General features: G+C 26.8%; 1 protein-coding gene across 1 annotated transcript; it reads right to left on the bottom strand.

Moving 5' to 3' along the window:
- Positions 1-6,337: 6,337 nt before the first annotated feature.
- On the bottom strand, positions 6,338-25,218 carry LOC145841069 (epithelial splicing regulatory protein 1-like). The gene is made up of 18 exons (XM_082948435.1): positions 24,928-25,218; positions 22,367-22,567; positions 21,833-21,978; positions 21,170-21,288; positions 20,468-20,563; positions 19,759-19,813; positions 19,375-19,485; positions 18,965-19,097; positions 18,750-18,792; positions 18,587-18,684; positions 17,783-17,902; positions 17,064-17,153; positions 14,225-14,433; positions 13,415-13,523; positions 12,168-12,375; positions 10,569-10,822; positions 8,309-8,487; positions 6,338-7,695 (listed from the first exon to the last, which is right to left on the bottom strand). Exons 1-17 carry the CDS (start codon positions 25,132-25,134, stop codon positions 8,332-8,334), a joined length of 2,355 nt encoding a protein of 784 aa, XP_082804561.1. The 5' UTR covers positions 25,135-25,218; the 3' UTR covers positions 6,338-7,695; positions 8,309-8,331.
- Positions 25,219-27,385: the final 2,167 nt, after the last annotated feature.

The raw sequence follows: 27,385 nt of genomic DNA on the forward strand, positions 1-27,385 counted from the left end.
ATCCCAAATACAAAACTGTTTTCTAAAATTTATCTATATAAATATTCGAAACAAGTGCAATTGAATCTCATGAATAATTTAACGAATTTTTAATGATTCTTACGTAAATTTTATTTTGCACGATTGAATATTTCCAAACCTCTTTCGACGGTTGCTTGTTTGGTTTCGCAACACTATTAGTCTGTGTTGTGATGTTTTTTGGATTAGTGTTTTCTAAAAACAATATTTACATGAGCTTTCGAAAAATCAATAAGAACTACAAAACAAAAATGTGATGAAATCTTATTTCGTAATAAAATTCATGCTAATTCATAATTCATAAATACAAACTAACTTCAATCTTTTAATGAAATTTATACCACATAGGTGTAGAAAAAAAGGGTTGATTATTGTGAGTTTAAATATCCAAACAAACTTCCAGTCATGTTCAAAATGACTATGATGTATTCCTTAAAATCAAAACTAGTATAATTAGTAAAAGCTGTATGTTAAAGTTAAAAATAAATTTTTGTAAAAAAGTATGAAATTTATTTTTATTAAGTATAAAACTTTGTTTCTTACTTAAAAATATAAATCACTATAATTCTTGGTTTTTATATGTAAATTGCAAGTTTATTGATTTTTTGACATAAGTTCAATACAAACATAATGAACTTATTTTGAAGCTTAGACTAAAAGACAACTTACAAACACTAATTCTTCGTTTTCAACCAAAGTTAAAAAAAACGGTTAGTGTAGGTTTTTTACTTAGAAATTTTTACCTAATTTAACTAATAAAATTTCTGAAAAATAAACAAAAAATATTCTTTATTGGAAAAACCTGTTTTATTGTTGAGCAATTATTTTGAGTAAACTTAAAAAGCATTGATGTTTTTAACCAACATTGCGTAGATCTTTACGGCGGATTTTCCAGAGTTCTAAAATTAAAGAGTCCTAAATGCTTTGTATACGTTTGATTAATTATAAACCAAATACTTAAGTAGTTATGCGGCCAATCGTTGATAAAAATCCGGCAACTTATACGCAAGTTTACGGCAGTTGGCAAATAAATGTTTAAGTTCACGTACAAAAATTATTTTGGCTAAATGAGAAAATATTTATAGCTATAAGTTACACACAAAATCTTGACTCCCTAGTTTATAAAAAACTGTTTGTTTTTATTAAAAAAGTTTGATACTCCGATAACTTTAAACCTTCGCTTTAATATAAAATTTATTTTAACAGTTTTTAACCTCACCAATAAAACAAGTTAACTTTAAACCAGTCAAACTTGTATTTGCTAAAACATCTATGGGGATTCCCTTCAAGCGGGACAAATGCATCACGTGTTGTGGCATCCAGCAGAGAACAAATGTAACTACCAGAGTCGCGCATGTTGAGTTAATTCGTTTACTGAATTTCGAACCTTTCAAATGTTTTCTGTCGGGGGACTTAACCTTTCTGGAAACTTTGTTGCTGTTAACTGATCTTTCGTTTGGTATTTCTGTTTGTTTTTGCTAAAAAACTTTTGCTTATGATAAAATTAAAACATATGAAACAAATAACCAGCAGTTAGAATCAATTTTGTAACTGCAAAAATCACAATTTTAGCTATGTTTTACAATAGCTCTATTCACAAAGTGTACTTAACAATTGTTCAATAGGCTTGCAATAACTTTTAGTTAGAAGAGCAATAAAGGATTTAGAATTTGTGTGAATTATTAAATTTAAATTATTTACTGTGTTTTTCTCATCTGAGCTTACTTTAGACACTTCTCTTTAACTTTTTAATTGAGACATACCGAGGTTAAGTGGATAAAGTTTTTTGTTTTTCCTTATACTTTACTAGTTTTCTTTAATTTAATACTTACTACGGTTGAAAATAGAGGTGTAAAAACAAACACTTAAAAAAATAAGTCTATAAGTAATCGACATAATTAATAATAGAAACAGGTATAAAAAAACAAAGCTAGATACTTAAAATTCTGTAATTATTTTTTATCGGTTTTTTGCGTAAATAATTTTTAGACTGAGAAAATGCTCTCTATGAAAGATTCTTATTTTTAAACTATTAATGTTAAACCTTTGAAAATATCATTGTTTACATTCAAAAGTAATAGTTTTAAGAAATCTGTAACAAAAACTCCAGTTTTAATGCGTACACATCGGTTTTTCAAGCTAACTTGGAAATTTTTAATAGAATTTTCAATTTGTCTGTTAAAATTTTGCAAATAGAAAGAACTAAGATTTAAATTTTTAGGACGAAGTACGTCTAACGATATTAATAGCGAATACTAGACTGGTTTTATAATTTTCAAACAAAGCTAAAGTATTAAAATTTTTGGCATCTTCACTCTTAGTTTGAATTTTATAAATACAATTGCACAAAAACACGTAACTGTTATTTAACTTGAGTAGAAATTTACAGTTAAGTCTTAGCACAACAGTTCTTTTTTTTAATGCAAAATTGAAAATAGCTAGTTGAGTTTACGTAACTTTCGACAAATGAATAAAACTAGTTTAAAAAAAATGTTTCACAAGAAATTTTCTGATAACACTTATTTTGTTTCCTTCCAAATTTTACTTATTTGAAATGAAACAGTTAATGTTTATTGCAATACAGCTTAGTTTATTTGTTAAAAAAATTTTTAAATATAAAATATAGCAAATACAAGGATATTTATGTATAAACAAAAAAAATATGTATAGCTATACAGAAAGGTTTTGTTTATTATTAACTACATTATTATATGATAAAAAATATAAAAAAATAAAAAGTATGTCAAATATCAGTAGGTCATTTAGTAGTAACACAGTAGTCTTCTTACTAATCAGCAATATCAATACTTTGTGAAGAATGTAGCGGTGGTTTTGTGAAAATTCTATTTAAATTCATCAATATTTAAATTCCAGTCACGGTGCAACGATGTATTACAACCAGCTATCGATTTTATAATTTTCGTTTATTTTCCTTTTTTTTTGAAGGGAGCTCTTGATATGTTTGCACAGTAATTAATCTTTGGTCTATATTTCAACGATTAATTTTAAAGCAATAGTTGTTTATATTTAATTTTTTTGTTGATTGTTTTTTTTTTTTTTACCTAATTGTATGGAGTTTTTTTACTGTACTTAAGCACTTAACACCCATACAGTTCTAGGTATTTAAACAGCAAAAACTTAAGAAGAGTTTAAAAATGAAAATATTTTGAGTTCAACTATAATTATTGATTGTTGATTGATTAGTTTAAAAGATATACAGCTGTACTAGCTTTGTAAACTTATAAACTAAACTGTTCAAACTAACATTATCCGAAACGTTAAACAAATATTCGAAGTCTATTTAATATAAGAAATTGTTAAAAAACTTGTTATTTAAAGTTTACAACATTTTGGTTTGCTTAATGTTCTTTTAAACTTATGTTTTAGCTTTATATAACCTTTTTGTAGCTAGACTTATGTAATTCAAACTAATCAAAAAATTAGATTGTTTCTTTAGTTGCGTTTTCATTATTTATTTTAACTTCAAAATATTTAAAATAGTTACAAAAAGCTGTCATGATTTTAAATATCTATAAAAATAATTATCATTATTATAACTAACTAATGCTTTGTTTAAAAATATCCTTCTTAAAAACCTATTTTATGTACTACTAGTTATGACTAGTAGTTGTGTTTTTATTTTCAACGTTTTTTTTAATCATTTAATTCTAAATGTGAGTAGTTTGAAAAGTGAATAACAACAGTATTGTTTAACAATTTGTTGATTTAGATAATATTTTTATAAAAAAAGACTTTTTTGAAAACTGTTACTGAAACTACTGAAAAATAACTGACCTTTTAGATGTCTTAAAAAGTGAGATAAAAGCTATATCTCATAATCCTAAAACTTATCCATTACAGACCAAAGCTAACTACGATACTTTACAAAATTAAAAAATTAATAACACATTACTAATGATAACATTTTTAAAAATTCAAAAACATTTATACTAAATAAAAAACGAATGGATTAATAGAAACAAATTAGGTTATATAACCCATTGGGTATTTTAAATTAAATGAAGTTTATTTATACTGATAACTTTTGGTTTAATTAACGCTCAAACTTAAAAAAAAATCTTTAGCTAATATTGTGTTTTATCACTACTTATAAATATTTAAAAAAATCTCAAAACGCTTATATTTTGTTGATTTTTAAGAACTACTACATGATCCTTGGTATTGACATAAATAAACTATTTAAATTTCTATATAACTGTATTTATTCATTTTCTCATCGAAAACAGGCTTGTTTTCTTTAAAACTATTCTGAAAAAAAGACTTTAATTTTTTTTTTACCTAAGTTGTTTTAGGCTATTGATGTTCATTTGTTTCGTAGAAAAAGTATATAAATAATTCAATTAGTTATTGTGTTTTGAAAATTTTTAGAATATTTTTACATGTTTTTAGTGACTTCTCCAAGGATACAAGTTAAAATTCTTAGCTTTATTTACCAATAGAATGAAACGTTTTACGAATTTTTTATACTAAAATTGTTAACAAATTAACACACTAATAAGCTAAAAAGATGTGTTACTTAATTTATCTATCATAAATAAAAAGAAGTAATACAACATACACTAATTACTAAATTAATAAATTAACTAATAAATTTAAATTGAAGTGCCATGAAATGCTGTAAATTTATAATTTAGTTACAGTTTAAGGTAATTAAAGATTTGTAATTACGGGTAGTATATATATATCTTAATATACTAATAATGATTAAATCTGAAGTATAACTTAAGTAAAGTAAATTACAACTTAGTTTTATGAATATTTCTTCAACTATCATGTGAGTGGTTTATAAAATATTTTTTTGTATTTTACTTTGCTTTATTAAGATATAATAATTACAAAAATTATATAGCTTTATAACAGTCGTATTTAACATTATATATGTATCTCCTATTAACCATTTATCTCAAATAATCTATAGTAATTATTAATATTTTTAGTAAACACATGTATACACCTACTTAAGCTTATATTCTTTCCTTACAATATTTATTTTTCACAGAGCTTCGTTGAAGTTAACACACAAATACATGTGTTTGTTGAGTAAAGAAGAATACTGTTTAAATTTGTTATAATTATACATTCCAGTGAACTTGCTTCGCTAGGATCTTTATAAGCAAACGGTTAACTTTTAATTTTGAATAATTATAGATTATAACTTCATTCTAGGTAGTAAATATCGATGCTACAAAACTACAAAGATATCAAAAAACTCTATATATATGTCATTAAATTAAATTTTAAAAACTCAAATGTATTAAATTTACTTTTAATAAACAAAGAAGAACAATTTCAGCTCTGATAAATATTTTCATTATTAGTTCTTAAAACTAGTTTAAAACTTCAAATGACTGATTTATATTAAAAAGAACTTTTAAACGATTTTAACTTAGTAACGATTTATCTCATCTAAATTGATTTTTACTTTTAAAAACTTTAAAGACATCGGTATAGATTTTGACTCTATACTTTGATAGGGAAGTTTTGTTGTTTTTAATAATAATGATAAGCCTACATGAAAGTTCAAACTTGTATAGTTATGTAAAGATCTCTTAAAATATAAAGTGGTAGTTGAAAACAGCTTATATTATAGTACTAAACGCATTATAATGGACTCTAATTACTTTCGAGGATAAAATTTTTTTTAGTAAATACATTATTGATAATGTATAAATTTATTTTTTTGTGCTGAATATATTGTTTTAACTTCTAAAAACTTGCCATTAGAAATATTTTTGTACAATAACAATGGAAATTTCGAAATAATATAAAGGAGGGCAAGTTTATTCTTAAGCTAATATATCATATTTAATGTTTTGTTATTTAAAAATAAACATAATCAAAAAAGTTAAAAATAATTCTTATGCCTTTTAAAAACAAAAAATTAATCTTTATTAAAGAGAACATGAATTTTTTTTTGAATATAGAATAATTATTTTTTAATTGGCAATAAAAAATTTTATTAAAACCATTTATTATACATTTATCTTATTTTAAGAGTTTTTTTTAACCTTTCAAAAACTGTAACTGAGTTACAAAAATATTTATTTCTTTTAGTTTTATTTTATCCTTACGTAAAGCGTCATAAATCATTTTAAGCATTTTTACTTTATACCATAATGAGTTAAAGCTAAATGAAATATTTTTTTATTAAATGTAAACGTCAAATGTAATTAGAAAGAAAGTAAATTCATAGGTTATATTTAACAATAATTATTTTTGTAAGTAAACCAAGGTTAGTGTTTTAACTTTTTTATTAGCAATAACATTTTAACAAAAAATTTGAAATTCTAAGGCTGTTTTTAAACTTTTTGTTTGAATTTCATGAATGCTAAAAGTTTTAAAACCACACAATTTCGAACAAAAAAAGATATATATGATTGTTCCTACGGGCAAAAAAAACTGATTAAAATTAAAATTTGAATATTGTTTACTTAAAAAGATTGCCATCGTTTTATAAAGATTTTGCTTGTAGCAATTCAACAACACTAAATAAAATCAAACTTAGATGATAAATCTAAAATCAGGTTTATTGTAGTTCATAGTGGTTTTTTGCAATATTTTACAAGTATATGATTGCGTGTTGTGTAAAAAATATGTTTTAAAAGCGAGACAACAGTAAATATATATTCACCGATACGCTATCATATTAATTGTTTTCTAATATATTATTTTACACCAGTAAACACCATACAAAACATGATAAATCATGTATTTTCTCACCAGGTTTATTTTGTACGCTACACCGATAATATATACATAAACACCAATTTAAATAAAGTTAGTACGACATTAAAGGACACCAAAAAAAGTATATTTACAACTTAGCATATAGTATCATACACTTAATTACAACAACAACTCTACTAAATACTAAAATAACTAACAACTTTAAAGTTTATGTAAAAGTAAACTTATTCAACATGATCGGTTGTAAATCATAGCCTAGTTTAAGAAATTAAAAATTTAAAGCTAGCTTTTAAAAAGTGCAAATTTTTTTAATTGATACGTTAGTGCTGCTTACTTAGCTTCAGAAAGTTATTCAACTGTTTTTAGAATGCCTACCTTTTTTTCAGTTTGCTTTTTTAGTATTTAACACCATTTTCACCTCTTTTACCACCCTATCACCATATAAATTACCTACATTGCACTTGGTGTGAGACGACATTCACAAATAGCTTGCACAGTATTGTCGGTAGCTTTTAAATAAACCTCTTATATTTAAACACGGTATGCAAGACAAGTTAGTTTTGCAAAAAAAAACATAAGTACAACGCACTAGTACTTTTCAAAAGTCGGCTATAAACAAAATAATTTTTACGACGAAACAAAATAAAGTACAAGTTAGTTTGTTAGTAAAACGATTCACATAATTTAAACATAATTTTTTGACAGTTGTTTGTTAACTCTTTCCTAATTTATTTCGACTATTTTTTAGAATACGAACTTGATACGCTTGAACTCATTAATTTTTTTTCGAGCATATTTCAAAGTTTTAGAAATTTGAAGTAGACATTAAAGATTCTAATTATGTATACTTAACTATAAGAGCGCAGCCAGCCTTTAATTTAATGGTAAAAAAATAAATATAGAACAGTTGTGGAAAAGGCATTCAAGTTTTGAGTGCGTCCTTTTGTAAAAGTACCCTCTTCCGTCCATCTGAAAAAATAATTTTGTGATGTATCTGCATGCAACTTGCCTTTAGGTAAGTTAAAAATGAAGCTTCTAAACGAGATAGCATACTTAAGATTGTAGCTTTTAAAGCTTTTATAATTGGTTGTTTTAACAGTAACAGTTTAGAAAAGTCTTAAACATTATATTGGCGACAAAACTACTTTGATTATTTTAAACTAAAATGGTGTTTTTAAAGTTTTTTTTAGCATAGACCACGGTGTCAAGCATAGTTAGTAAAATAAAGCATTTTAAAATATGAAAAGTTTGATTTTTATTTAAACAGTTACACGCTTGACACAACGATTAAATTCAAAAAAAAAACCGCTAGGTTTTAAAAAGCTCTAATACTTTGTAGAAGCCCTATATAGAAATTGGCATGCAAACTTGTTGCCCGTTTACAGCTGTTCAGCTTGTCAGGATATTTACACAAAAAAAAAAGGGAACACTCACTAAAAAGTAGACCAATCTACTATGCTGTTAAACAAGCACAAGCCACGAAATAATTGAAACTTAAATTGCTTCACATTTTTTTTTAAACAAAGTTGTTGTCTGCTAGGTTATTGTTAACAAAACACTTCAACTTTCCAACAAAACCAACATTTCAATGGACCTTCCAACTCTTCAGTAGATGCTGAACTCGTTGCCCAGCTTGACCAGCTCCTGCGGGTTCTGGCCACTCGGGTTGGTTGAAGTTGGGGTGGTCTGGTTGCTAGACGGTTGGATGTGGACCCCGTTTGTCGGTTGCTGGGGAGACACGAACGCCCCTAATTGGCTCATCTGCGGGTGTATACTTTTAGTTTTAATATTTTTATTGATAAAATAATGTACATTTATGATGTAGATTTTTTCTGAACTTAATTAACTTAAAAACTTTATTGACTTTTTTTTGAAAGTTCATGTTTAACCAAGTGTTCTATTTAAACGAAGAAAAAATAGTTAAACATATATTAAAAACAAACATAATTTTTTTATCTTTATTATTTCAGCGGTGGTTTTAAAGTACTATTTCATACAAAACTCTCTATTCTAAGAAATATAAACAAGTTCAAAGTAAAAGAAAACATGTTTTAAGCTTCTACACAATAAAAGTTTGTCAAAGCTTTTTGGCTTGTTTTTAAATATTAAAAAAAATTCAAATGTTAATTTTTTTTTATGTTTTTCGACACGGAATTAGAATATTTTGTGCCAAACTCACGGTATTTTTGCTGTTTTCTATTCTTCTTTTTTACATACTGCAACTAAGTAAACTTATGTGACTTACATATTTGGATTAAAGTTATGAAACTTTAGTAAGTTTTCTATTAAATACGGTGATCAAAACTTTTTAACATACATAATAATAAGTACATGATATTAAAAACAGTATCATAGCTTCTTCAAGTTAAGACTAAAAAATTTAAAATAAAACGGAGACTCAATTGCACATACTGATTAAAAATTTTAAACACAAAATGCATTTAAAATTTTGGCTACAGTTGATTTAAAGTTATCAGTTTATTATCTGCCGTTGCGTAATATACGAGACAGTTAGCTTCTTATAAAATTACTTATTTTCGCCCTAGGCGTTCTTATAACTAAACGTTACTTAGAACTTGTAAAATAAAACTGTAAGTTTTGATTAATTTTGCGGTTGCTTAACAAATTTTTCCACTGACAAGATTACACTATAATTTTACATGTGCTGTGCTTGTTTTTAATATCTTCAGTAAAAAATCTAGTATAAAGATTACTTCAGTTAACTAGCTTATATACTTATAACCACAAAACTAAAAAAAAAAATATATATATAAGATTGATAACGATACAGGTTTAAGGTATGAATTATAGTAGCTAAAAGTATGAAACATATGTTAGTAGATTAAATTATATTAAAACAAGTTTTTTATGAAAATATTTGTCAACATAACAATGATGACTTAAGTTTTGTCTCCGAAAAAGAGAAATTAAAACATTATACAATCAAACTTTAGTTTTAAACAGGGTATAAGAGCTTTATTTATTACATTATGATAAGATTTTTTAAATTTTATCTAGGTTTTTTTATTTCTTTTTAAAAGATTTACAAAATGTTTACAACATGTACTAAAACTTTTTATAATAATTCTAAACTCAGTAAGTAACATCCTTTCAAATAATGATTGAGTAACGTCTTTAAACTGAAAAAAAAATAGAAAAAATTTCTAAATACTTTTTAAACAATAAAGTTGCTTTACAAAAAAACAAAAATAAATGATTTAACGTAAAAATCTATAATTACAGCATTAGTTAAAGCTAAAACCTTAGATTTATACACAGTTTTATATTGTACTTTAATCAAAATCAAGATTAAAAAATACTAATAAGTTTTAAGAAAAATGAATTCATACATTTTATTAGGAACTACACTACACTACTTTGTCTTATTAAATTTAGCAAATGGACACTAAAAAATGTAGAAAGATATATTATATAAGATAATAGAAATACTTAATCTACTATGTAAATGCTTAACAAGTGCACTTAAATAAACTAAAATCATGTCCACAGGTCAGTTTTTTGCTTTAATGCTTTAAAGTATAATGCAGGGTTTCGTAAAGCGGGCAATATCGCCCTGTGTGGTTTCTTTTAGCTGTTACGAGGAAATTACTAGTAAGAGGCAAAAAACTTATTGGGTATTAATCAAGTTAAGGGGCGATATCTGAGAAAGGTGTGCAACTATTTTTCAACTTCTGTCAATTGGGCGATCATGAAAGCTAGGTTGAGAAGCTCTGGTCTAAAGCAAGTCACATACAGTTTTATATAAACTTAAAAGTGTTTTACAAAACAACATTCAAAACTAACTTAATTTATTGGTATTTAAAATAAAACAAATGTAAAACCTGAGGTACGATCTGCGGCTGGAACGGGTTGGCTGCCGCGGTCACAAACCTCGGCGACACGAGACCTGCGGGAGGCTGCTGGAGCAGAACGACGCCACCCGGTGGCGAGATGTAGTACTGCTGCGGGGCGATCAGGATCGGTTGACCGGTGGGGCTTTGGAGGGGCTGCACCCCGGGGTTGAGGGGGGTGAACTGGTGGGGGAGGGTTGCTAAGGGGGAGACGGGCGATAGCTGCTGGAACCTTTCCTGGGCGGCTGCATTAAAAAATGATTGTTAGAAATACACTGAGGTTTTTACAGTTTGTGGTTCAGTGTTAAAAAAGCACTCATAATTTACTTGAGTTCTAACGACTGCAGATCAATAAAGACATTTACAGTTTAACTAAAACCTTTCTCGTCGATAGAAAATAACTAGTTCGTTTTTTGTTTTAAAATTGGCTTTTGTTTTCCAGTAGAATGTTTAGTTTTTAATACTTAACATTTTACAAGTTTTAGCATGTCATAAAACTTGTTTTGATTAATGTAAAAGTTAAGAGGAAATATTTTATACTTTTACAAACATGTTTTTGTAGTTTCTAACGTCATTTGAAACATAATGTAAACTAATAAAAGTTAAAGCCCTAACTACTAGTATCACATCAATCAGCACATAAAAAGAAATATGCATTAATTTACATTATTTAAAGTATAAATTTAAAGTGTTAATATAAGTCAAGTAATAAACATAAAAAAAAACTGGAAAGTCGAGTAATTATAACTTATGTTCAAATAACTAGAGTTTCATTAAGATTTATAACTTTTGATAGCTCGGTTTAAAAAACTGTTTAAAATTAAACATACTTTTGCAAAACCCGGGTCAATAGAGATTTACAACAGTAATAACTGTAACTTAACAAAACAAGCATTGATTTTTTTTTATAGCTTTATTGTAGTTGACTTTTTTATGAAGCAGTAGAGTAATTTATGTTTTAAAAGCTCTTGAAGTTAGTACGCTTGGGAACAATCGTATAAAAAATCAATATCACACACACAATATTTATAACCACTAAAAACGTCAATATTTACAAACTACAAACCAACACAAACTTACAAAAAGTAAAAAATAAAAGGTATAAAAACTAGTTCTGCTAAACTTCTGAAAGTTCTATTTGTTATGGCTCAGTTTTAAGTACAAATTTAATTGGACCATGCTCTAATATTTACAATTATCAATAAGTATTATGACAGCTTTTTATTTCGACTTTTAACCCTCGCAAAATCTATTTGCTTGCAAACTTATAAAAACTCAGAAATACAAGTACTATAACCATAACACCAATAAAATTATTAAAAAAAATAGATTTTTTTTTCTGATACAAAATACAAGTTGGGGCATAAATTGTAAGAACGTAACAATCTATAATAAATAACAGTTGTTACAATCAACCAACAATATCGTTTTCAACAACCAACGAAATCCCAAAGAACCATTAAAACAAATAATCATCTTGAGTTTATAACAATATACCACATATATATATATAAATATAATATATAAAGTTAGTCATAGGTATTAGCCGTCAAACTTTAAACTAAATTTCTGAAATTTTAAAACACCGACCTTGCCCGGGAGGGGGGATGGTTCCGTTCCTGTTCAGCGTCCCCCCCATCATCACGCACCGCATCTCGTCGTGCGAGCACTGGAACACCTCCACGTACCTCGTGCCCATGTGCTTCTTGTGGCACCCTCCCTTCGTGACGTCACAGCACGCGCGCGCGGCACCTTCGACTGACGTCATGCGCACGAAGGCGTCACCCGACGGTCGGCCCTGTTGTGACGTGTAATATTACAAAATATAATAATATATATATATATATATATATATTAAGTTTGAACATTAAACTTTATATATATATATATTTGTAAAAAACATAAGGAGAATATTACTTGTTTATGCTATTATTAGTTTTGTGTTTAACCTCACAATAAATTAAACGTATATGTTGTGTAAAATAAAGAAAAAAGTTTTAATTCTGAAGTTTGTGTGGGGAAGTGTGGGGAAGTGTCTTTTGTTGCATTTAAATTATTGTACTTTGACACAAAACTGTTGAAAACTTGATACTTGGCTGTTGCAAACAACACAACTAAATAAAGTTAAAAAGCAGTTTGCGTTGTATAAAAGTTCATTTCAAAAGTTTTAAAGGTTCTTACTTATTTTGGCAGGCAAATAATAAGTTTTAATTCCATTGTTAAAATTTTTTCAAAAATGAAAGACAAAAACAGTAGTTGGGCAACAGTCTGCGACGTAGTTCTTATCAAATTAATTTTTTTATTACAAGAATTTTCAATTACGACTCAGTTTGATTTCAGTAAACATTAGTGCTTTAAAGCCAAAAACTTTTTTATAATCTTACTCGAAAAATATTGTTTATTTCGTATTGTACAACTTTTTAAAACTACAAGGCCTACAAATATTTCTTCGTATTAAGTCTGGTCCGCTAAAAGCTTTTTCTGGTAATTCTTACGAAATTAAGACGAAAGAACAACACTTAGTTTTTGTTTGCACTATAAAAATACGACATTTCTATTAGTTTAAAGCTATATAAAGCAACCAAGTTAAAAAAAATCTTAAATAGTCAGTTGAGTTAAAAAAAACTTTTAGTTTATTTCAAAGTTATAGTTTTTTAAATAGATATAAGTCAAACTTTACCTTTTAACAAGGAAACAGATAATCTAAAAAATAAGTTTTGAGTTAGATGATTAAAATTTAATGAACTTATTGCTATTTTTCTAATACAAAATTAATTGTGTTAAACTATTTCTCTTTCTTTTTTAAACTATTACTGAAATTATTTATAGAAACAAACTTGTGAGTTGACGACAAATTTAACTGAATTGTGGTCCATTTCCGATGCAAGATGGCCCAAAAAATTTCTGATATCAACAACTGTTGCTGTGTATGGCATTCCTCTCATTCTAAGTAAAATTAACAAAATATAATCTAACTTATTAAGCTAAATTACTTTTTTTATCGAAACACTTGCTTAAACTAAAACTATATGCTATAATCTATTTTGTACATATTTTGCTATTGTGGCTTAGACGCAAAAAAAAAGACTAAAACTTGTTTTTAAATTTTTATAATTTTACCTATAATTACTTATGTTTTTTTTTGTGAGAAATTTTTTATGTAAAACATAGGTATAAAATAAGTTAATTAGATTAACGTGTGCTATCAATAAAAAATGCATCTAAAAAAGGTCAAAAACTACACGATCAACAATAAAATTGACAATCTTATAAATAAAATTTTACCTAAATTTACAAAATTAGTAAAACATTTGTTTTGGTGTTAATTTATTATTTATTGTTTTATATGTAGCTGCTACCTAAAAAATTCTTAAAACCAAAAAAAGTTTCGACAAGTTTAACTTCATAAAACGTTTTTATACAACACTGTATTCATTCGGCACACAAAGTTTTAAGACCGAGCTCAAACACGACAATGAAATTTATGTAACCTTTAAAGAAAAAAAAAATAACAACTAAACAACTTTACTCTGATTTGCTGTGATATAAATATTTTACTGTTACTTGAATAAAAATTCTGAAATTCATTGATACTTTTCTTAAATGCGCTTTGACTTAAAAAAATATATTCAAATGCTCCAACGAACCTTATGTAGTTCCTGATGGCTCCCGGGTTCGCGATGATCGGACTCGCCGTCGGGATCAACCCCGGAACGCTGCCGATCGGGATGGTTCCGTTCTGAAGTGCGCCCGACGGGTAGTTGACGAAGTGGAACAGTTGCTGGGGCTTCGCTGATGACGTCATGGTTACTATGGGCGGCGATAAGTTTTCGTTTGTGCTATACCTTGTTATGACCTGTGATTTGTTTGTTAGTTGTTTAAAACGTTTTTTAACACTTAACTAATTAATTAATACACCATTTTGAAATATTAAAACACTTTGTAAGTTTTCTTAACATAATTTTCTGTAAAAAAATATTAATTCTGTCGTTAGAATAAAAAAAGCAATGTTCATATACAGAAATTTCTGATACAAAATCTACCTCTTACAAAATTAAATTTATTACTGTGACAAAAGCAGCAAAAGTAACTTTATAAACACATATACACTTCTTGTGGTTTACCGATCTAAAAAATAAAATAACACTTTTTTTTGTTCTTTTTAGTCCATTTTTCTGTGCACAACAAAAAAACCTTGTTACAAATCTAACACAAACACATCCTAAACGAACAAAAGCACGAGAGTGAGCGAAATTTCCTGGCAAACTTTAGCTGGCAGGCCGGAGGCTATTTTCAACTTGAATGCAAGTGATGTGAAAATTAACTTTGAAAATACAAAAACTAAAACTAAACCAGTTGGACGAGGCAGTTCGGTTTTATTTTAATGAATATTTTTTTAATGATGTGTGTAATGTAGCATTAAATAAAAAGTAAATGAAAACAAACTTTTCACACTGGTAGTACAGTTTTTTGAAGTGTGTATTTTTTACGTTGTTGTTTTCGAAACTTAATATTGCTGAAATCATCACGAAAAAATACAAATTTTTGATTGTGCTTATTTCTTTGTTTGTAAGTTTAAACATTTAACTTTGTTAAATTGAAAGTAAGTACAAAAAGTTTTTTTTTTCTTTTAGTCTTACATAACTAAAAACTGAACTTGCCTTTTTATAGTTATTTAAGTTTTATAGTTTTCACAAAAAAAAATTACATAAAAAAATTAAAAGCAATAAAGTTTTTCGCTTTTATGTTATTCCAAAACTTAATATCTTATTTTAGTTATTTAAAAAACACGTAATGTACTTTGCTCGAACATACAGCAATTAAACTTTGTTTACACTTTTTAAGCAGATGGATGTAACGTTATTAAGCAACATTTTTAACCTAGGCTAAAAATGCAAAACTAAAAGCTAACTTAGTATGAAGACAAAAAATATTTGTAAAACATAAAAAGCAAATATTACCTGTTTCTACTATTATTAGTTTTTATTTTAAACTCAAAACAAATTAAATAAATAATAACAACAAACAAGCAAAGTTTACCTCTCTACTTTTAAAGTTATAAAAAGACATCTATTTATCAAAAAGTATTTGTTACAGCTCAATTTTAACCACTAAAAACTATGAATCATCAACAAATTGTGTTTGCAAACTTAGTTTAAAATAAGTGTAAAAGCTTATAACTAGAAATTTTAACTGAATAAACCATAAAACACGAAACAATAAGATACAACAGCCTAAAGTATATTTTCGTACTATATACAGTTTAAAAAAAAATTTAAACAAGAGTTTTGGTTAAATAAACATACATTTAGAAACACTAACTGTCTAATTAGTCTTAAGAAATAAGCTTAAGGAAATGATAAGCTAAAACAAAGTTAAACAAATACTAATTAAATAAATTTGTTTCTAACTATCAAATTAACTTAACTACTTGACTATTTATGCTTTTAAGAAAAGTATATCTAAGTAGCATTTTGGTTGTTATTTTTATAATGAATTATTTAAGCTTCTTGTATTTGTTTTTGTAAAATTCTTTGCTTGGCTTAAATACAATCTAAGCAACGCATCAAAATACAATAAACTTAAAAATTCATGAATAATAGTTTAGTGTATAACCTTTTTATACAAACAAAAATCAGCTAAAGATGTTCAAAAAGACATCAAATTAATATAGAATTATTTACCAACTTTCTTTAGACTTACCATAATTAGTAAAATGTTCAAAATACTCAAGTTACTAGAAAATCTTTAAACAAAATATGATCTGAATTTTATAAGTAAAAACGTAAAAAACGCAATTGTGTTTTTTTTTTTCTGCTAATTTTTGTCCAAAACTCAAACTTGCTTCCTGTGATTATTTTTCATTTTTTGATAACAATTAAAACAGTTGAAATAAAGTCGAAACCAGTTTTTTATAAAGAAACTAAAACAAAGGCTTTGACAACTAAAACTAAGTGTTGTTACAAAGTTTTACAAATAAGTCAAAAACAAAAAAGTACACTTGTATTTTAACTTATTAAAGAAAAAAACATAAAAATACATAGCTGGTTAAAATATAACTGTTGTTTATAAACTAGCTAATAAACAAAGTTAAACACATGATTGTGTACAAGCAAAAAACAACACATTTTATGTTTTATACTGAAAAACAGAGCAATAAAGTATTTGTTTTTAGTTTAACCTTAACCTTTTGTAGAGAACATAACAACGTTTTACAAGTTTAAGAAATAAAAGTGTTTCAAAACTAAAAAGTAAAGTTTTTCTGCATTCAAAAAGTTATTGAAGGTTAATCTTTACTTTCAATTTGTACATTTATATTTTTAGTTGAAGTATTACAACACAGATTAAGTTTTTTTTTCTATAAAAGACTGTTTTTTCATACAATTTTTTGTAACTAGCGAGAAGTTAACATTTACGCAAGTCATTTTTATTCATAAAAAAATTAATTCTCTAAGCATAACAAATTTATTATTTAATAATGTTCACCTGTTGCACTTCTGCCGCTGTACTTTTGAATATCTCAACATATCTCGCCCCAATCGTCTGTTTGTGTTTTGTGAGTGCTTTTTGGGCTGTCTGTTAGTTTTTATAATGAGTAGAAAATTTGTGAAACAAGTACATTCAGCAAAAACTAACACAAATTGTTATAACCACGCAAAAGTGTGACTAAACTTTGAGTATCCTAAACACTTATTTTCATAAGTTATGAAAAAAATGCACATAAGATATATATTTTAATAAGTGAGCTTATAATTTATGTGATTGAATTTTAATGACTGTTAAGTGCATTTAATACTATAATCCTATTCAAGTTCATTACAAAGCTTTTGTCTAATATAAAAGGGATTTTAATCCGGTAAAGAACAAAATACATCAAAATTAGTTAGATAAAAAACGTAAAAACGCAACTGATTATTATGACCTATTTTTGATACGAACAATTGAATGCTTAAACAACAAGTTCCGACTTTGTAATAAAAAAATTTCGTAAACCCTTTTTAAACCTAGAGCTCTTATAAACTTTGTTCAAACTGCACGCATACCAGTTTGTATTGGAAAAATGTTATTAAATTTACAACAGGTTTTAGCAATAGGCTTTATAAACGTATATCAATTTAAGCAATAACAGCCATACCAGCTTACAAAAGCTAAAATTTTTCAACAAACTAAAAATAAATAAAATAAAATAATGTTATTAAACTCACAGCGTCGTCTTTGAACAGTACAAACGCATCTCCGGTGAACTTTCCATCAAAAAACTTCACAAGAAGAACTCCATTTGTTCCATGAGACACCTCGATGTTCGATGCCGCGAAAAATCCTATCTGTGACGAAACTTTGGTTTTACAAATTGTATTAGAATGATATATGATTAGAAACTAATGGAGAAATTTTTACATATATGCATCAAAAGTTTCGAAGGTGCTAGTAAGAAAAAAAAGTTAAAACTTACTATACCAAATTAAATTTCGAAACTTTAACATTAGTGTTTAAAATCTGCACCAGCTGTTTGACTCTTATACATTTTAGCATCACTAAAACTAACTAGTTATACAAAAAGTTTCTGTTCTAAAAAAGTATAAATGTATTGCTCAGTCACTGTTAAAATTTTTTTATACTGTTTTAAAACAAAAACCCAAAAAATTTATGAAAAGTCTAAATCGAAAGCTAGGTTTCGTATTTTAAACGTTTTATATAATCTTTAAGTATGATAAGTTTTTAATAGTACTATAAAATTTAGAAATTTTAATTTCACCTTGACGTTATTGATATATATCAAGGTTTTTTTAATAAATTATTGTCTAAAGCAACTTATATAAATTAAACGTTTTAATATTTAATCGAAGTGTACTGTTTGAATAATCATATTAAAAATAAATTAAGAATTAAGGTATTAGACTTATAAAACAAGTTAATTTTCTTTTCAGTAATAAGTGTTTTTAGTTTCTCAAACATCGAAAAAATAAAAAAAATAAAAATGCTTTCTGAAGTAATTATTACAAACTTACTATATCATCAGGAGTTGCGGTGAACGGCAGTCCTCTGATTCTGACGATCCCATCACTGTTGGTTTTGTTCAGGAACTCTGAAGCTACTCCCGAAGTTCCTGTCAGAAAAACAAACAGTTTAGTTTTTTGACAAACAGTTTAAAAATGTTGTTGTATACATTACCTGCAGCAATTTTAAGAAAATCTTCGGTAGTTGCTCGATAAACCTGAAATAGTAATTGAAATAAAATACAAAAAATAAAGAATTAACCATCCAATAAATGTTTGAGAACAAACTGTAAAAATATACTGCGAACAGCTTATAACACTTTGATAAACACGACTTTAAACTATTTTAATTTTTTGTATTAATTACTTTTGTATTAATTTTTTTCTCACCTCGATATACCGGTTTGCCATGTGGTGCTTATGACGTAACAATGCCAACCTGCGTTGCTGGGGATTCGTAAAACGGACCAGGGCCTCACCGTTTCTCCTGCCCAGGTTGTTCAGCACCAGAGCTACTCCTCCCCTGCAGGAAAAATAAATACTAACTTAAACTGAAGAAAATATAGTTATCTAAAAAGTTTATTTTTAATCGGTTTCATAAACACCTGTTCTACTGTAGAATCGATGTTTTAAAAAAATGCGGAAAGCAAAGATTAAACAATAAACTAGATGCATTTAATGATTTTTAATCATAATACAAAAGTAGAATAGGAAGTAAAAAAGATACTTTTTTTAACTAATGCTAGAAGACAAGCAATTAAAAAGAAACACGATTTTAAAACAAAGTATTGTGTACCAACTTGGTAATGTTGAGTCCTTTGAAGAACCTCGCAACGTCGTGATCGGAAGCTTGCCAGGGTAAACCCCTAGTTCGAACTACAAGATCGTCACTGAGAGGAGCGGACTCGTTGCTGTTTTTACATTTCTACTATTATATGTGTTGATGTATTAAGCACTATTGCTATTATTTAAAGTTTGTAGTTAAAAGTTTTTGAATTTACTGTTTAGTCTGTCAAAATTTACCTTGTTTAAAAAGAAAAAAACATCAATACTAACTTATTGTTTAGATATCAATATACAACCGCAGTTGTTGACGTAACGTTTATATGAAATTTGAATACTATATAAAAAGTTTAAAAGAGTGAGAAATTTATTATCAATAGAGTTAAGTATTGTAAATTAACCTTGGTTTTGTTTCTAAATCGGTGTCTATTCGTTCCGGTTCGAGAAATTCATGATCTAAACAGTATATTAATTACTACCTAATTGCTTTTCTTTTATTTTAAAAATTAATATTTCTTAACCGTTTTTCTTAAAACACAGCTTTTATTTTGTATAACTTGTCATATTTTAGTAAGCTAGTATTTGATTGTTTGTATTAAACTAATTGTTTATTATTCAATTGTTCCCATTTGCCTTCTTTTTGATTTTTTTTTTTAATTTCTTGCTAGGGTTTAAGCTTATAGTTTTTACTCATTTGTTTAGAACATTTTAATAATAAAATTTTTTAATACTTAGCAGCATACACATATATAGAAGATAGTTAAATTATTCAAAAGTAGTTTTAGTGTATTTTACAAAGTAATTTTTTTATCCTTTAATAACAAATTAATCATATATTAAACAAAAATAAAGAAAGTTAGTGGCATATATCGTTAAATACGGCGTTTACCTACTAGTATTTTTTAACTTAGTACTAAACTATGTTCTTGTCGAGGTTTTTATCATGATCTACCTAACGCTTTGAGTTGATTAACTGTTATTTTTTTTTTTTTTGATCAATCAGTATTGTTATTGAACAGTTTATTTGAGTATACACAAAACAAAAGCTTTTTTTTATTGATATTCCTAGAGTTTTTAATTAAGGTATTGATTTACAACTATACAACATACTGTGTTTTTCGCTGAGTAGAACTTGCACCACAGAACTCATTTTTCTTACTTGGTCAACACCGAACGTTCCCAGCTCATCTATTTCTACTTTCAAGTCTGTTTATTGATTTTTCTTAACTAATTATAATTTGTTTTAATGTTACTAAATTTTATTTGTAACTTAAACATTTTTTGTTAGAAAGTTTTGATTTATAATTGCTACACCATAGCACTTTAAAATTTGTTATCGCGTTTTTAAGCACCAGAACATGTTATTAAAAATATTACAAGTCGTAAACTAAAACACAAATGCTTAGTTAAAAAAAATGTTCCTGCTTTTTAAAAACATGTTAAAATATTTTTAATCTCATATGGTGTAACAATTGAAAACTAAAGTTTTGCACAAAATTGTAAAAATGATAATTTCTGTTGGTTCTTGGTTTTTGGTTTTGCTTTTTTTATTTGAAAGTTAAAGTCTTAAAATAAACTTGAAAAGTTTTATAAGTTGCCTAAGCAAATACTATGTGTAAAAGAAAAACGTTAGTTAACTAGCATAAAATTTTTACCTTAAAAATTGTTTAACTTTGTAATTTTTTGTAGCACTTTATAAAATATTTTTTATTTAAACTAATCAAAAGTTAAAAGTTAATAAAAGTAACAACAATTTTCGAAACAACCATAGCTTTCAGTAAAACTAGTTTTGATTGTTTTAAAAAAAAAAACCTTTTAACATAAATTCAACTTCAATGTTAGTCGATTCTTTGAGATCAATTAAATCGCAGTTTTCTTTGCTATTTCGTTTTTTTATGTGTTTGTGAAATTCTTCTTTCAGATCAAAGAAGCTAAAAGAAATACTTCTAAGCAAGTTTGTTAACCGTAAGTTATCAAAGTTATTTTTGTTAATACTTTTTTACCATTTCCAGTAATAATTTATCTTTAAGCTGTGGTAAACCATGCTATTAAACTTCAAGAAAACTATAACTAATTAAGCCTTTAAGCAACTATATGTTTCACAAAAACATTATTCATTACATAGCAATTATTTGGATAAATTAGAACCTTATAGTTTTAATATTTTTTGTAAAACTTAGCGTCTTTATATATACTTGTTTACGTACAAAGAATTTAAAAGTTCTAGTTAAAGGTATATTAAACTTTATTTTAAGCCGTGATTTCAAAACAATGTAGTATACAGTGTGTACCATCTTGCTTAGAAAACTTTAGACAAACTTTTTCTTGTTAAATAAAAGTAAAAAAAAAGTATTTTAACTTAAGGTAATAATGTTTTTAGTTTCTAAATGGAAAAAATGCTTATGTTTTCATGTAAACAACCTTATCTTTAAGTAACTGTTACGCCTGTAATCGAAAAGAATTTAAAATGTTTACCTGTAAAAAAAATCGGGGAGACTGGTTTCATTCCTGACGCTAGATGGCATGAGAACTTGCCTTATATGGAGTTGTCCGTCGGTGCACAGGCAGAAGCTGCACGGTCGGTTCTTCTTGTTCAGCTCGTACCGCAGCGTTTGCTCGAACTTGAGTTAAGTTGTCTCGTTAGTTTTTTAAGTAAATTTATTGTCTTCTTGTATATTTATTATTGTGTTTTTTTAACATATTCAAAATTGTTGAGTATATGCTTAAAACAGATTTAACAAAAGAATCAGTTCAAGAATTATATCTGTAAAAGAATCGAAGTTTTATAATCAGTTTTTACTAAGTAACTGTCGGATTTTGAAATAAATAAATTTTGAATATTTAAAACTGTTGTTACTTATCAATTTTTTAGTGCTAGAACTTATCTTAAACGCTTGTTTTGTCTTCTAAAAACCTTAACTCGGGTACATTTACAAGCTTCAACCTCCATACCAACTGTTTTTTATCTTCTTATTCTATTACTATTTATCAGTTCAAACTTGTAAATACTTGTTTTATTGCTTCCGAGAAGTGAGGGGCATCTTCCAACTGCTTTTTCAATATTCCGGTGTTCCCCATCTCATTTTCAGGACTCGATGCGCCATTTGCAAGTTCTGCGTCTTGCGAACCGTTGTTTGAGTTGTGATTGGAAGCTTCTGAGTTTTTTTCGGCGGTCTTTGGCTTCACGTATATGTAATGAATATCTCCTGTCTGTGGTAGGATGTATCGGTTAGTTTTTTATTTATCAGTTTTTTGTAAAACTGTTATGCAAAAATTAAAAATACTTTTTTTTTAATTTATATTAGTCATATCGTTTGCCTTAACACTTTATTCGTCTAAATTTAACGACTAGTAAAAAATCAAAAATAAGAAATTTGACTCGTAACGAATTAATTTATTTTTAATAAACTAGAACTTAATAAAACAAAAAACTAAAACTGTGTTGAGTTAAAAATGTATGTGCCTATAGATATAGAAGATTTTTAAGTTTTTATGATGGTCCGAATAAAAATTGAAAAAAAAAAAAAATACTTCTTGTACTAATATCTGACTAAACACGTTGTCATTTTTAAATTAAAATAAATTTATAATATGCTTTTGCATTGTGTAGTTTGTAAAAACTCTATATACTTAAAAAAAGTTTACCAAAATATAACTTAATTTTCAAACAAATGTCAAATTTTACAAAAATTAACTTAGTACAAAATGATTGTATTAAAATAAAAATTTAGCGATGTTATATAGTTTTCATCTTTAAAACAACCTTATGTGTTAATTACTATCTTACTAAACTTAAACTTTTTTGAAATGTTGGTATAGTTATTTCATGTTTCAATTTTTACTAGAAGCACAGTTAAATAAATAATTTTAAGTTTAAAAGTTGTAATACGTATATAAAATCTTACTGAAACAAATTTATTTTAATAATACAAAAATATTTTTTTTTACATTAAAAAACAATAAAATTTAAAAATAAGTATACAAATAGCTGTTATAAAACGATCAAAACATAATATTTATTTGCCTTTTTTTTTTGCATAAACTATTGCAACTAACAGTATCAAAAAAATTTGTCAATTAAAAACATGCAAAAAGCTCTTTTTTTAAATTCATTTTAAATGTTTGTTTATTGCATACAATGTAAAAGTTATTTAGCATTTATTAATAAATACTTTAAAGAAAAGAGTTTTGTATACGATTTTGTTAGTTTATTAAAAAACTGTCAGTACATACATTTCACTACAACAAGGAACAACAAGTTACCAACAAAACAAGTTGAAAAATTATTTGTTATTAAGACCAAGAAAAAATTACACAAAACAGTCTAACTTCTTGTTAAACTGTTTAAAAATTCCTTCATTAAATTTTCAATTTGTTATGTATTCTAAAAACTTGTGTAATTAGCAGCACATGTTGCTACAAAACAATTTGTTTGCTCAACAGCATAACACGTTTCATACTTTACACTTGGTAGTTGTCGCACACGCACTATGTTGCTTTAGCTAACATAATTTAACACGAAAACGTTGCAGAATATCAAACAAACGGAATTAGACGGAAGTATACTCGAAGCGTGTTTTAAACAAACAAACAAATTTTATATGCTTAATCTTTTAAGTACTAAATGCATAACTTTTCTGTACAATTAGGACTGTGGAATATTAAGCTGAAATTTACTATTTATTGCTTTAAAGCTAAAATAGCTGACAATATATGGAAAAAGAGTTTGTTTAGTTTTCATGCAAGTTAATAAAAGTCTCACAACAAAACATTTTAAGCATTGTTATTAATTTCTTAAAAGGAAGATAAAAAAATTCAAAAGTTATAACTGTTAACAAAATTAAAGTGTAGAAAGTGCTAAAACAAACTGATTTAAAAAATGTTCTTGAACAGTTAAAACAATGTTTTGTCAGATTAAATATTGAATAAATTTCATGAATAGCAGTAAAACAATGGACAGACGACAAAATAATAGAAGACGATACAAGTTTTATTTCTGAAGTACTACTCGAAAGTATCATTAGCCTTTGCCGATAGTCGACGTTTAAGCGGTCAACTTGGTTTAAAAATCATTTGTTTGTAGAAGTTAACCTACATTATGATGATCAAGGTAATTTTTAGTATTAAAAACAACATTAACTTGAAACTATTTGACAACTATCCTTATTAGTTTTTAATTAATTTAAAAAAATTAAAATAACCTTGCTGCTAAATTTTGTTAGATTAAAACAAAAACTCATTTTAAAATAATTATCAAAACAACTTAAAAAACACTAAACTTTTCTATCAATTTTGACAACAAAAAACTTGAAAAAAAAACTTTTTAACTCTTTAGCAATAACTAAATAATCATAGCTCTTATAAAAAACGTGCTTAAATATTTCTGAATTTAAAGCGCTTCGTTAAGCTAAATCATTTATTTTATAAAAGTATTATATTATAAATAATATATTATATTAATGTACAAGAATCTGATAGATTCTGAAAAACTAGATTGCAGAGAAAACTGTAAAATTTTAAAAATGAATTCAAAAAATCATTTATTTCTAAAAACCAAAAAAAAAACTCACTGTGTTCAAACTGATGTCGACGAGCTGCCAGGCAATTATTATGACGTCACTTTCGTCGCTCCCCAGCAACCGGGGCTCGTTGCTACCCGCCGTGCCGCAGAACAAAATGACCAGAACGTCGCAGTACTGCTTTTGGGAAACAACCGAAAACGTCTGGACCGAACCACGTCCCTGGTCCACATCCATGGACATGTCACTGGAAGCCATTTTGTCCAACTTTTTTGTTAAGGATTTTTATTTTGTCTTCTGACCAGAGTAGTTGTCGCGAACAGTGAAAAAGTTTTATGACAAGTTTTTGATGATACTGTGACGAAATAATACCGACAGTTGGCAGGTTACACACGCTCTCATTTTTCGAGTGGCTCGTTGCCATGGCAGCATGATTGCTCTTTACGGGTGTTTTTCATATCGATGGTCGGCCCTCATTGTCTAAACAAGCGCCGTTTGAAGTGCGTTTTCGTAGCAGACGATTTTGCACATCGTCGAAACATTTTAATCACAGACATTTAAATTTTGCTTCTTATTTGTTTAAATTAATTTCACCTGCCATTACAGTAACATGGTTCTTATGAGTTGTTTTCGACGTAAAGTTCTCCAATTTTTTAAAATTATGCATCAATTATGGCTTGCTTCAGGTGGCTAGGGTAATGAATTGTTTCTTATAATTTTTAGTGCTTAATTATCTGTTGTGTTCAATATAACTCCTTTTTTTAATGTATGTTCAATAGATCAAAAAAATCCAAGGAGCGTTGTTCTTGTAAAATTGGCAATGACTGCAATGCTTCATTGTGATTTATATCTTTTAAACGGCTTTTTTTTCTTCCGTATAACGAAAAAACATCATGATAAAGATAAACAACCTTGTATTGTTTTGCAAACTTCAAGTTGTTTGTATCGATTATTTAAACAAACATTCAAGTTAATTGCATCACTTACGTTTCTGTATCTTACCACCAAACACTAGGCATATGTTTCTTTTAAAAAAGTCAAGATTGATAGTCTTATACTTTAAACAGTGTGGTTACGCTTAATTAATTGCAACTTTTTTCGAAAGTTTTACTTTGGTAAATAAATAAGTGTTTAAGACAAATTCAATATATTTACTTTTGGAAAAATTTTTTTGGTTTGTGTTAATATGGAAGGCTATAAAAACTGTTCATCACATTCAAAAAACTCTGATATAATTCTGTTTGGTTTTCTATTGTAAACTAACAACTGTTTAAATGTTAATTGTTTATTTTAGGTAATGCTACTCTGTGGTTTTGAAACGCTCATGCACATTTTGATCGTCCTATTTTCATACTCACGCTACTACAAGCACTTGTAAAACTTATCTGAAAATATATTGAATAAAAATCAATAGTGTAATACTCATAAACGTTTTTAGTCTATTTTTATTTTGGAGACTCTAAAAATCTAATTTGTACGTGGTTATTGTCTACCGTAATAAGAAAGATTTTCCGATCGCTTTTTACAGTGTGCATTAAGCTGCTCAGTGCATTTATCATACTGCAAGCAGGGTATTCAAGTCTAAAACTTGTAGAGTTTTGTTGAAGCAACCAGAAATTTCTAAACGCTTAAAAAGAGTTAAAGTAGCTTTTGAGATATAAATGAGCGAAATGGGTGAGCTCAATAGGTTCCTAATGGAAAGCGCGATCCAAAAACATGAAAAATAAATACTCATAAAAAATATATCTCCTTCATAACTTTATAACTAATCTTCTTAAAATTTTCACAGTAACACCATAACAATATTTAAACTTTTTCAATGCATGATTTTATTTTTTATTTAGAATATAAAACTTTTATTAATAAAACGACCTGTTTTTTTATATATTTTAATTTAAATACTTTTACACTAAAACATTCAAAGTCTTTTAAACTATTTGGATATGTTTCCCTAAAATTTGAAGTTTCGAGGAGAAGGTAGATTTTAAGTTTTTTACGATAAAATTCTTCCGATAAAAACTTCCGATAAAATTAGGGATGAAAAACTTTGTTACTTACATTATTATCGGAAACTTTTTACAAAAAAAAATCTATATCTCAATACTTAAATTAATTCTTTTGTTCTCTTGAAACTAGCTTGTAGTTTATACTTTAAGCTTTCATACAAAAGCCAATGTTAAATTTTGTAAAAGAAATATTTTAATTCCCCCCATCTATGCCCTTTATGAAAACACAAGTTCCAATGGATTCACTTTTGTAATCGTTGCGATTGACATTTACGATTCCAAATAGATTTTTGTTTTTAAAACAAAGCCGTTACAAATAATGCTTCCTTGAATTTAGTGGTATATATGTTGTACTTTTCATTTTAATGCGTGTAAGCTAAAAGCTTTACAGTCTTATTGTTAGAAAGCGTAACGTTTACAAACGCTTTATGCACCAAAACTTAAGCTATGGCAACTTTGTATGCCATAAATACAAAAATATTTAATATATTGGTTGCAACAGA

Source organism: Thalia democratica, chromosome 7, assembly GCF_965202585.1.
Source record: "Thalia democratica chromosome 7, ktThaDemo2.hap1.1, whole genome shotgun sequence".
NCBI lineage: Eukaryota > Metazoa > Chordata > Thaliacea > Salpida > Salpidae > Thalia > Thalia democratica.

Excerpts from the sequence above, each read along its gene's own strand:
- LOC145841069 (XM_082948435.1), bottom strand. The coding sequence starts at position 25,134 with ATGGCTTCCAGTGACATGTCCATGGATGTGGACCAGGGACGTGGTTCG. Across the intron at positions 19,486-19,758 it reads GATTTAGAAACAAAACCAAG|CAACGAGTCCGCTCCTCTCA; the intron begins GTTAATTTACAA and ends ATGTAAAAACAG. Across the intron at positions 8,488-10,568 it reads AGCCGCAGATCGTACCTCAG|ATGAGCCAATTAGGGGCGTT; the intron begins GTTTTACATTTG and ends ATACACCCGCAG.